The sequence below is a fragment of the Furipterus horrens genome, unplaced genomic scaffold (assembly GCF_987537825.1).
Source record: "Furipterus horrens unplaced genomic scaffold, mFurHor1.1.pri manual_scaffold_15, whole genome shotgun sequence".
In the NCBI taxonomy this organism is placed as follows: domain Eukaryota; kingdom Metazoa; phylum Chordata; class Mammalia; order Chiroptera; family Furipteridae; genus Furipterus; species Furipterus horrens.
The window spans coordinates 14,317,417-14,330,029 of NW_028327185.1; the positions used below are offsets into that span (position 1 = coordinate 14,317,417).

Consider the following 12,613-nt stretch of genomic DNA (forward strand, 5'->3'; position numbering starts at 1 on the left):
TTTCCAAATTCTCTCAGTGTCAATGACTGGAAGTGCTCATACTCTGGAGATAAACTCTTGAAAACAGTTGACGGCCGTTCCCTCTTTCTTCCCTTATCCTGAGTCTCAGCTGGCTCTTAAAGGCAACATCACATAATGTGAGAAGCATCATATTTGGGATCTAAAGACTGGGGTGCAAGGCCTGGCTCTAGCTCAGCTGAGCTGTGTGAACTTGAGAATATATGTTTATTTCACTGAAGCCCAGTTTCTTCACTGGTTATTTTGAGGATTACTCCTTCCATTATTATTATTTTATTATTCTAATCATGCCTTCTCTCATTTCCAATTTGAAGACTGTTCATGGCTAAGAATTTGGAAACAAAATAGGAAGTGAGTTGCTCTGTGTTTTCCCACCTTCTGAGATCATGACCAGATTGATACCTGTCCAGCTGCTGGAACTCTGCCCCAACCACCCTGACATCCATTCTGCCACCTGCTGAAACGTCCCTATATGACCTGTTCTTCCCATGCTTAGCCCTCCTACAGGGGCACCACCTTTCATTTCTTGTTGTGACCTTCTGATTCTGTCACCTGGTGTTCACTACATTCTAGACACCATACACTGCCTGTTGAATGGACTGTTTCAATTACTGTAGCTATAGCTGTTGCTGGTATCTAACCATCAGAAATACTGCTTCTCTTGATATGGTCAATCTGATTGCTACTAGGCTGTTTTTCCAAAGACTTCATTTGCCTGAAAATAAAAAGATTTGCACATTAGAGCAAGACAAAGCAATGATATGAGTTTTGTCTTATAGTAAGGAAACTGAGGCTTAGGATGGCCAAGTCACTGCACAATGTGACCTAGATTTTAAGCAGTGGAGTCAGGGGTAAAACTCAGATGCTCTGGTGCTTCCTCTAGTCCTGTTCCACCATGCCAAAAGGACAGGGACAGTCCCAACACTTTCTGTATTCCTTTCCAACATTATATAGCATCTCACTTATAATATGCTCAACCAACTCTCCAATTAGTGAAAAGCGTGTAACATTTAAAAATTGCGCCAGTTTCGGAATAATCTAGGTCAGAATTTAAACATATCAACATGAAGAAGCGAGGAATAAACTCCTGCTGAGGAGAAAATTTTGTTGTTCCATTTTTTTTTCTTTGCCAGCCCTCTGACTTTGATATGCGAGTTCTAATCAACAGGAAAATGGTCATCACATGGACAAAGGGATGCTAAAAGTGGAAAATGATCATTAATGAGGAGGGTATTGTGCTATAAATAATTGAGAATTGACAACAAATAAAAAGGTGTTTCTTAAAAATCTGTCACTTGGCATAAGTTTTCTCAAACCCCTTAGTGTGCTTCTTGCACTCTGCTTATATCAATCTCAAGTCAGTTATGTCGTAAAAGGCCCATGTAATACTGTATATAGTGTAATTCCTTTAATATTGTCCTCGTCTTTGTACTTGCCCCTGTATCACTGACAATTCTTCCACACAATAAAAGCCTCAAATTAATAAAATGCTTTCTCTTTGAAATTCAAAATGCTTCCTCCATGCTACCATTTAATTAATTCTCAAAGCATGCCTCTGTGGAGTGGGCGTGTGGTGGGAAAAGAAGTGATTCTTCCCCTTTATGACACATAGGAAGCAGATTTGAAGAGCTGATCCTTTCCATCTGCAGTGAAACTTGATGCTAATTCAGTGTTGCTCCACCTTGTTGACTGCAGGGTTCTACTCCACCTAGTTGTTCCAACAGAGCCGTGCTCATGGATTTATTTACTCAAGGAATCAGCAAGTAATTATGGGGTGCCTTTATATGTTAGATCCTGTTTTAGACCCCGGGGATACCGCAGTTAACAGAGAAGGAAGTATCACTGAGCTCACAGAACTTAAATTTCTCCTAGAGGAGACAGACAACATCCTTAGTCAATAAGTACTTTGGTTGGTATGTTACAAAGTGGTCAATGCTCTGATGAGCAAATAAATCAGAAGAAGGAAAGAGGAATGGGAGTGAGGAGGGTTCCATGATTTTAAACAAGGTATAGAGAAGGCTGCAATGCACAGGGTGCCATTTGAGTAAATAATCGAAGAAAGAAAGGGAGTGAACTCTGAGGGAAGAGTGCTCATGGCAGCGGGAACGGCCAGTGCAAATGCCCTGAGGTGGCCGCATGTGTGGGTGTTTAAAGAAACAAGGAGAGCAGTGTGGCTGGAACAGAGAGGGTAAGAAGGAGAGAGAGGCCCAGGAGAGGTAACAGGTGCCATGGGAGGCATTTTGAATGCATCTTTTACTTTGAGTGACAATGGTGTCTTTAGAGGATTTTTTTTAATTTTATTTTTCAGTTACAGCTGACTTTCAATGTTATTTAGTATTAGTTGCAGGTGTACAGCATAGTGGTTAGATAATCACATATTTTACAAAGGGTGCCCCCCTGCCCCCAATGATACCCTCCAGCACCCACCTGGCACCTTACATAGTTATCATAATATTACTTACTATTTTCCCCATGCTGTACTGTACACCTTTGTGACTATTCTGTGCCCACAGATTTGTACTTCTCAATCCTTTCATCTTTTTCACCCAGCCCCCGAATTGCCCTCCCCTCTGGCAACCATCAGTCTGTTCTCTGTACCTATGAGTTCGTTTCTGTTTTGTTTATGTGTTTACATTGTTCTTTAGTGTCCACATATATGTGAAAAAATATCTATACGTAGATATATCCGTATGATGGACGGATGGGGCCTTAGGCAGCAGGGTGTTTCTTTGCAGGCCATGCGTAAAAATATATAAAGTTGGTTTCATTTTTATTTATTTATTTATTTATTTGCTTATTGATAGGAATGATCTCTTAGTGCTGAGCTGGGGTGGGACCACTACGGGGTAGAACCTTTATCCAGGGATGCAAAGAAGAAAGCCTGCTTCCTTTAACAATTCTTCTTTAAGAGGAAATAGTCAAACTGAGTGAGCATGCCCAGTTCTTCTTTCCAAATTTCTTAATCCAATTCACATCGACTTCTCAGGAGTAGATAGAGCCGAGGGAAAGGTGGGGGGGGGGAGCTGAAGGGGAAGAGGTAGTTTTCATCTAGAGCAAGAATGTTAAGGAAATATTCAGAGGAGTTGAAAGCAATGGCAATTTTGCTGAAAGATAAAAGTTTCCAGAGAGCGCACTGGGAATTGGGGAAGAGGGGGAGACCGGAGACCACTCGGGTGTATGGAACGTAGTTTGGGATCGTAGTTTCTTCGCCTTAGTATTTAGAACAGAAGATTGGTGGAATAAATATTGGTCCCTAGAGTGACCCTGGCAAGACCTGCGTGAGGCTGGGGAAGTGCGGTGGTCCAGGGCGCCCGGTTTGGTTGGAATAGGTGTCCAGCCCAGGGTAAGTTCTCTTCTGTTTAGACCCAGGCCGTTGAGAACGGGCTGGCTTGATTAACTTCTGTCTCTCGTCTCCACAGCCGAGGAAGGAAAACAGAAAGCCAGACACAAGCTTCTCCACTCTAATGGGGGCAACACTGATGTTTCTCCTTCGTGTCGTTCTGATCCTTACGGAAGAACTAGTGATGGCAACTTGGGCAGTAGTTCTGGGGGACCCGCGGCCAGGCGCTCTTGGAACATTGCCTGCGCGTGAAAGTAGTGGGTGGGAGGACATTCCTCCGAGCAGCTTCTGTCAAAGCAAGTAGCCAGGCATTGGAAGCAGTCCTTCAATTTCACGGGTGGCAAGAGTGTCACTTCAAGCTGGCAGCCTCCAAGTGGGTTCCCATTTCTCCAACTTGGGAGAAAACTGCGAAAGCCGCAGGCAAATGGGCTGAACGACTCATCTGGTCCTGGTCGTTTTCTTTCACTCCCAGGATATGTCACTATCTGTCCACCTTGGTTATTTAAGCATAGTGGTAACAGGTCAACTGCTTCCCTCGTACTGTCAGCGGAGTCACCAGGCACGTGATGAACGAAGCCAGCTGGCCGCACGGGGCTCCATCCATCCATCCATCCATCCATCCATCCATCCATCCATCCATCCATTCACCCATCCATCCATCCATCCACCTCCATCGCTCGCCTTTCCTCCCTTTCGGCTGCCCCTGGACGTTAAGTTCGGATCCCCAGGCCTTCAGTGGCGCGCACACCGGGGCGGGCGGGGTGCGCGAGAACGCGGGCTGATCTCCCCACGGGCGAAGGGTGGGGAGGCCTGGGAGGCTGGGGCGGCCCCGTCGCGCAGAGCCCCCAGGAGCCGGCACCATCGGACGCCCGGGTCCCACGTGATCGCCCCTCCCCCCGCCTGCCAGTCGCGCGCACGGGCCGGGCATCTCGGCTCCCGCGCGCGCTCGGCTGGTCCCAGCGCCCAGGACGAGAAGCGGAGGCGGGAGGCAGCCAGCCCGGCGGCCGCGGGGAGCGGTCGCGAGCCGCAGGCAGCAGGAGCCGCCTGCGCACGGCGGTGGCCAGGGTGGCGGTCGCCTAAGCGGCGGGAGCCGGGGCGGCGCGGATTCCGCATCTGCCGAGTGTGATGAAGCTGCCCTGCTTCGCTGCTCCGCTTGCCGCCAGCTGCCACCGCCTGCACTCAAGCCTGCCGGGGGAGGGAGAAGCGGCGGGGCCGTGACCTTGGCGGAGGAGGTAAATAGGGGAGCGGGGAGGGGAGGAGGCAGCGCCAGCCCAGCCCTCCAGGCCCCCGCCCCGCACCTACCCCTCGCCCTGCGCCGCGCGGCCGCCCCCGGGAGCCCCGCGCTCGCCGCGGTCCCCGGTGCTGAAACTGCCGCCGGGTTCCTGTGGCCGCGGCTGGCGCGGGGCACAGGCTCGCCTGCCATTTGTGCGGCTGTGAGAGCCGAGCCGGGGCGCTGGGGCTTGCTTGTTGCCTCCTGTTTGCGGGCTGCTCTGAGGCTTCTCAGTTAGGTTGCTGCCCTTGGTACGCGCGCCGACTGCCTTCAGGTGGGGTTGAACTCCCACCCGCTCTCGTTGCCGGGGTAGATTCTGATGCCTTCTTGCAGAGACTGGGCACGGCTACAGCCTGACTGCCGAAGCCCAGCGAGGTGAGAGGGTGGCTGGGAGCGCAGGCAGGTGAAAGTAGCTGAGGCTACCCAGCCTGTGGGTGGGAGACGCGGGAGGCTGAAGAGGAAACACCTGTACCGGGGAAGGGCATCGCCACGCACCTGCATGTGGGGGAACTAGACATACCTGGGACAAAAGTGTCCTGCGCCAGGTGTCGCCTTTCCGTCCTTTTGGGAAAATACTAAGTGGACATGCAGGTACTGGGAGAGAAAACTCTCTGTGGTATGGAAATGGTGACCGTGGGGAGTTTTTTCAGGTGAGCACCAAACCCTTTTAAAAATAAGTATCCAGAAAATCAATTCAAGTGAAAGCCACTGCCAAATGACTAGTTTAACTAAAAGATGGTCATTTCTTACAGTCCCCTGGCGTTACTGTAGATGTGAATTCAGTTAAACAACCAAACTATTCAGGTGCCACTTCTTGCAGCCAGCCCCAGCATGTACGCATGCTCCATGTGGGGTGGGCGCTGTGGACGGTGAAGGTGAATCCAGAGCGTCAGCTCCCTTGAGCACTACCACTCTCATCTCACTGAAGTCCCTCTAACCCTTTGCAGCGCAGACCGAGAGTTCCTGCATCCCAGAGAGAACCGAGCGTGGGTGACATGGCCCAGGGGAATAGTTATGGGCAGACCAGCAACGGAGTGGCGGATGAATCACCCAACATGCTGGTGTACAGAAAGGTAAGAAATTCTTCACTTTCTTGGAAGAAGGGGGAACTTCTGACTTCCTTGAAATTTTTCCTCCGATAAAATTATATGCCCGCTCTCCAGCCTTATGGATTTCCAGATCACTAATGACTGCACTTGAGGGTGATCTGATATTCTCAAGTGTGTAGAGAGATACAGTCAACTCTGTCCTCACACGTCTCCTGGCTGCTTTTACAGTTTCATCTGTAGCCAGCAATCACAGAACATTTAAGCATCCCACATATTTTGTTTGTTACACACATGTTTTTATAGCATCCTTAATAACTTTTGGAAGCTTTTTACTATACTGTCCCTAAGCATTTGGGTTATAATGATAACATTAGAAATGAAAATAGACCACTTTGCAGTTCCGTGGCAAGTGTGAATGTGGCTGTGGATGTATGGATGGTTTAATGGTTTTACTCCAAACTAAATAATTCTGGTTGTAATTTTTCTTTGTTTTAGCCTAAATTATTTTTTACTTTGCATTATTTTTATATCTTTTGCTTATGGGTCTTTATCTTATAGTGCCATATGCCTAATAAAAATAAATCTTTATATTCCAGAGGTTGGTTTGTTTTTGCCACAAACTGATCTGATGGCTTTCTGCATTTGGTGACAATGATATCAGCCGCCAAAGTCTAGATATTGAACAACTATAATAAACATGTATTTGAATATTGTGCATGTTTCAGAGTGGTTGCTTAGGTAACTTCGCTCTGGTGATAATCAACAATATTACTGAAATTAAGGAGGCTGTATTCTTTCATTAACTTTTGTACAAGTCATTTCTATTGCGTTTTATCCTGGGATGATTTTTTTCTTTAGTATAGAATCTGTAGTGCTTATTGGGCAAGATTTCCTTGGTTTACATTAGCAACAGTTAAAAGGAAATCATACCTTGAAACCAAGAAAATTTTAAAGATTTTGATTAGCATGAGCTCATTGAAAAGTCAGGATGAGTTTGCATTGATCTTTCAGCTACAGGATCAGGACTAGTTATGAATAAAGATGAAAAGCTATGTACAGATGAAAAGCTTGGTGCTTCCTCGACCGGTACTAAATCAAAACTTTCCTTCCACGTATCAGTCAAAGGTGATGATGAATATGTGTTTGAGGGAATATTGCTATTGCTTTAGTGTGAGGACGCACAGGCAGAGTGACCCCACGTGAGCTGTAGTTCTCTGTAGCCTTACAGACAGTCCTATATTGTGTACCCGTGAGTACTATTTTATGTGTCCTATTATAATAGGAGAGAAAAAGTAGAGATTAGTTGCCTATTTAGCCTCGAGCACCCCAATTGGATAAAGCAAGAAAATAATCAGCTTGAGCCTAAATTATTACTATTGTATTTCTGTAGTGATGGAAGTAACCGGATATTTGCCCATTCTATATAGAATTGGTTCTGAGAACTATATGGGGGCAGGTTTGTGTTTTAAAATGATTTATAAGATTTTTATTGTTTGGTATGATTCTGTATTTTATAACATAGGAGATATGATAATTATTAATTCTATCTTTAGGTCTGTGCCATGTAGAAACTTGGACTTTTGGATGTAAAATGACAGTAGTTAGCTAAGTCAAACACTACATTTTGTCTCCGTTTCTTCATATAAGATTGGGGCTGAATTGATTAAATTAAGTTATCTTGATTAGAAATAGAAATAATATAACATCAATTCATGTGTCTTATTTAGTCAGTTATCATGAAAATAAATTATAAACAAGGCTATGAGTTTTAGAAATAGTTATTGGATTATTCACTGTATCTGAGCTAAATTGTAAAGCATTAATGCTACTTATAAATTAATAGACTCTGATGACTTCAGGGAGAGAATACAGCACCTCATTCTTTTAAGTGCTTTTATTTTGCTGGGTAAGCTGAGACCTGCTTGTGCTGTTTATGGTGACCTCTTTTTATTAGCTATTTGTTTAGGGTTAATGCCACATATAATTTATTTTTAGAAAAGATTTTCCTGATAAACAGTTATGGAAAAAATATCTTATTTCAGTATCAATAAATACCAGGTAATTTATATAAAGAAACACAGTGCCCCCTGGTTATCATTTGCTAGTTACCAAGTCAAATGGTCCATGTCTGTGTACACATTTAACACGACATCATGGGTTTCATGTGACCATTTGTCTCTCTTTTCTTTCTATCTTATGTGGTCTTTACATTTAATGTTTTCTCAGTAGAGGCCGAATTTTAATTTGGAGAAGGGGTCTAGGCTGAGAGGATGTATTAGGGTAGCTCATCTCCTCCAGCTGAATGAAAGATTAAGCATTATGTTACAAAATGCTTATGAATCGTGAAATCCACCAACGGTTTAGAAAAGAACTTCAGTCCCACCGTACATCGCTCAATAACAGCCGAGAGAAGGGATAGAGAAATGGCTGTTTTATTGATTCACACCAATTTCCCACCTCTGCTTCCCTGTTGAAACAGTTCTTGCAAGTGCCTTTGGAGCTAAAACCGACCCCCCCCCCCCCCGCCCCTTCTCTCCAGGCAGCCTCTTGTTTACTGCTGGGATTCTGGTGACTGACTTACATACTAAAGATACGTAAATGCTGTTTCCACTGTAGCCCGGTAGGCTGTGAATGACACTTATGAGTATTCCTGTGAGGCATAGACGTGCGTGGTTACCGAAGTGGAATACAGAGACCAGAGCTGGGAGGCTTGAATTTTTTGGTTCATCTGTTGTCTCTCTCCATTTTGATGATCATCATAGGGATTACAGGAATTCTTTCAAATAACGGGAACATTTCAGGGATCTTTTTTTTCATGAAGAATTCTATACTGATGTTAAGGAAAAAAATGTACAATAGGTCGAGCTCTATGATCCTGCCGCCATAGTGAATGGTACAGGCAGTAGTGATGCTCCCTCACCATCAGGGTTGGTACCTGCAAGTTGGTCTCAGATGCTTGCCAGTAGCTTTTTGACTTCAATAGGAAAAATCTCTGTAGGCTTCATCTGATGCCAAAGTTATATTTTAAAGAATCCATATGGATAAAATATTTGCCTTACCAATTTTTTAAATTGATAATGCTGCTTTTTTTATAAGCAAATGATCACATTAGAGTCATTATGTCATTTTCTGTGCTTGAGAACACCTTATTTAAAAGTTCATAAAATACGAGGCTCGACCACTTTTATCCCTGGCACTTCCAGGTTCCCTTCAGATGGGCCTTGATGAGAATAAAATTAGAAGTAATTAACTTTTTTTTTTTTTGTAATTAATTTTCTTAATCAGAGACCCACCTAACTCCAACTTGTGTTGGATTTGGACTAGCTTCCTGAAACCTTTGTAGAAGTGCCAAATGAGAACTAAGATGTGTCTTGGGTTATGGGCTCCAACACTACTCTCATTCCTGGTCTGCTTTGGGCAAAACCCTCATTTCTGGGGGTGGTATCTGCTGTAAAGAACTTAAGATTCAGAAAGACACATTCCAACTTCAGTGTCAGGCCAATATGCTGCCCACTACACAGTATACATCACTTTTGGTCCAAAAGCTGACATTCCTGCATTTGAAAAGCAAAATATCTAGAGCACCTTGAGGCCAATATTTTAGATTGGCTGGCATTCTGGCTTCTTACTAGCAAGGATGCCTGCAATGACCAATAACTTCTGATATTATTGCAGCAACCATTTATGCTCCAGCTGACAGAAAAGAAAATGAAAATATTGTCCTCACTCTGCGTGTTAGTGCAATGAATGTGTTTTTGGGAATAGCAGACCTGTGAAGTTCACTATGCCCGTCACCTCTCCTGCCCTTTCCCCCAGTTTCCTTTCACTTCACTCTCCTCTCCTCTCTCTTCATCTTCCATTGAGTCACTGTCCTTCCACTGTTTCTTCCTTTTTATTTTTTCTCATCAAAACAGACTCAACAGTGGCCCTGGTGAATGTGGTTCAGTTGGTTGGAGTGTCGTCCTATAGACTGGAAGTTTGCAGGTTTGATTCCTGGTCAGGGCACATGCCTAGGTTGTGAGTTCGGGCCCCGGTCAGGGCATGTATGAGTGGCAACCAACTGATCAATGTTTTTTTCCCTCTCTCTCTCCTTTTCCCTCTCTCTAAAATCAATAAGCATATCCCTGGGGAAGGATTAAAAAGAAAAAGACCCAAGAGTGAAGGTACAATTTTCCCTAAGATGCTACTCATTTTAGTTGTAAAAGAGAAAACAATGTCTTTTGGGGAAGAGAGTGGATACTGGCCTTGTTTGGGCATCTGTTATGTACAGTTACTCAGACAGGTGCCTTTAAACTTGGTACCCTATGTGCCATGAGGTCCCATATGTTGCAATATATAGGTGGTGGCAGAGGTTAGTCTTTAAGGATTAAGACTGCTCTGTTTTTGAAGAACAAGAGGGGACCGCTGGCCTTTCTTCCAGGGAGGTCCTATGAGAGCCCTCACTGCAGTACGAAGACCACCTCTGCTGATTGACTTGACCTAGACATTGTGTCTGAAGGCTATTTCTGAACTCAGTATGTTCTGTAAAAATAGACACCTGCAAGAAAGGGGAGTGGCTTGTTTCTTTTTTGGAAGAGATTGCATGGCAGGCATGGCAAACAATACTTGTCTGTTAGAGGTGCGTTAGCTGACATTTTCTGCATGAATTCAGTGCATTTGGCTTCTTTAGGATTATCCAATTTGGTCACCCTTGAGGGTGTTGATAGTGCCCCAATTAAAACACCATTACAAGTAATCTTTGATATTTTGAGCCTTAGTTCTTTTGATCTGTCTGGGTTTAGGGTGTTAGTAGAGTGAACAATACTTATAGGCGATAACAAGAGAACCTCCCATTAGAGAAGGAAGGGGTGTTTGCAAAGAGATCATCTCAAAGCCCTGAGCCAGTAACCTTCACATTTCTGAATCAGGGCCTGGGTTGGGAGGCAGGCATTAGGCGAAGGAGAAACGTCTTACCATTTCTGAAAAAATCCAAAATGGAGTGCCTTCTATAAATTAGATTATTTAAAAGCATGTTTCCGTGCCAGTTAGAATACTGGAAATATTGAGGGCGACACTATGTAAAGTGTCCGATTGTCTAACCACTAAGCTCTACACCTGAAATCAATATAAAAGAAAATAAAAAATAAACTGTAAAAAAGAAAGAGCACCTTTCTGGGCTAAGGGATGTTTTCTACTGTAGATATGAACTGAATCTGAGTCAAGTGCACACCTGTTTTTCCCTCAGTGACACAAATAGTGCCATGTGCTTTGAGATAGAGTAGGACCATCACCTATGATACTTCTACTGAGAAGCACTCAGAGACATTTTATGAGCAGTAACTTAATGATGAATTTGAGGTAATAATTAACTTGAGTTCAAATCAGGAAAGCCTTCCCTGGTTGAGCTTCTTCGTCCCTAGGTGCTGCTTGTCAGTGCTCTTTGTGGGAAAGATGAGGATTTGTGGCCTGATTTTTATTTCCTTCACTTTTCACCTCCAGCCTTCACAAATCTAATTGATCAGAGGAGAGTGTGGATATACAAAAGAGAAGCCATCTAGGGATTTTATTACCTTCTAATAGCCTTGGTGGTTCTGCTGAATGCTGGAAATTGGGGTATTTTTAGGCAGAGTGGGTGACGGAATGTGACCACTGCAGAGAATATGGAAACATTTTGGATTTGGATGGTCTAGTGAGTTAATCAATGTTGTCTCCTTGAAAACAGGCTTTTGGAAAACAAATGACACATAAAATTGGTCTTTGCTCCCTCTTTTATAGCAGTGAAAAGCAGGCATTTAAATGTCAGGGTTACAGACTTCTATTTTACAAAATATCAATCTAATTATAAGATAATTGTAAATGATAGAGTGGGTACCCAGATCCTCAGGGGAAAAAAGTCTTGCTTCTCTTTGCCATTTGGCCAAGGCAATATACAAATTTAACTTATTCTTTTACAAATTCCCTTTGTCTTGTGTCTTATTCAATTAACAGAGGGCTCAGGGCATTGGAACTCTAATAGGCAATCATGAACTTGCTTCCTACTCCATTAAAATTGCCACCTGGTGGTGAAAGCATTTCAGCTCATCTCTGCTTTGTGGCATCTTAGCGATGCATCTTAGCTATTATTCAGTTTCCCAAGAAGACCAAAGGAACAGCAAAAGCTTCCGGGTAAAAAGGGTCTAAAGTGGTTGGAATCCTTGTTGAGAATTTAAAACTAGGGTATAAAGGAATCCTTTTTTTTTTAGCTTCTCTTTCTTATGCCTCAGAGCGTTACAAGGAAAGAACAAAGCCCACAGGGACGTGGTGGGATGGGAGGGCAGGATGTAGGAGCGAGAAGGGCTGGATGTGGATTTTGATTTCACCCAATTTGTTGTGCAAGCCTGGGCGGTGTTCTTAATGTCTCTTAAAGCCTGCTGTACAGAATCATGGAGAAGGTGAAGAAACACAAGGGAAAACACCCAGGTAATAGAGACTGGCAAATGATACTCATGGGCTCTTTTTTGGGAAACTGCCAAGACTCCCTGCAAGAATAAACTTTGCAAGTCTTCCTATCAAGTCTTGCCCTGTTTGTTGAATGTCCCCAGCGCTGTAGGTCATTCAGAAGTTCAAGTGACATTATTGCCTGCTTGGTCACCGCTGGAAGATGTCAAGAACTATATAAACCTGTATTACTTTTTTTTTTTTTTTTTTTGGTGACCCCACTAAGCTTTTGAATGTCAGGAAAACTGGTTTATTAGAGTGTGTTTCTCTGGTACAGAAATCTGAGGACACCTTTCACTCTTAATATTTAAGACGATGTATACCCAAGCATTTTGAAGACACTTACATACCACAGAGAGAGGACACATTCCTAATATTTTCTCTTGCTTAGCTTTTCTGCACGCATTTCCTCTGGAAATTAATGCCTTTTGGCACTTGCTCTAACTTTTATACTTACTATTTTGTGTTTCGACTTGTGGT

The 12,613-nt window shown here is 43.8% G+C and overlaps 1 protein-coding gene across 6 annotated transcripts in view; it reads left to right on the forward strand.

Moving 5' to 3' along the window:
* The first annotated feature begins 4,323 nt into the window (after nt 1-4,323).
* RGS7 (regulator of G protein signaling 7) overlaps nt 4,324-12,613 on the forward strand; it is a 300,375-nt gene continuing 292,085 nt past the window's right edge. For 3 of the 6 annotated variants that reach the window (XM_090263546.1, XM_090263549.1, XM_090263550.1), the window contains exons 1-2: nt 4,325-4,590; nt 5,576-5,701. In XM_090263546.1, coding sequence (XP_090119672.1) covers nt 5,624-5,701 — 78 coding nt within the window. In that variant the 5' untranslated portion in view covers nt 4,325-4,590; nt 5,576-5,623. Of the gene's footprint in view, nt 4,591-4,715; nt 5,004-5,575; nt 5,702-12,613 lie in introns of those variants that run through there. The other 3 variants (XM_090263548.1, XM_090263551.1, XM_090263547.1) reach the window with 2 other exon arrangements.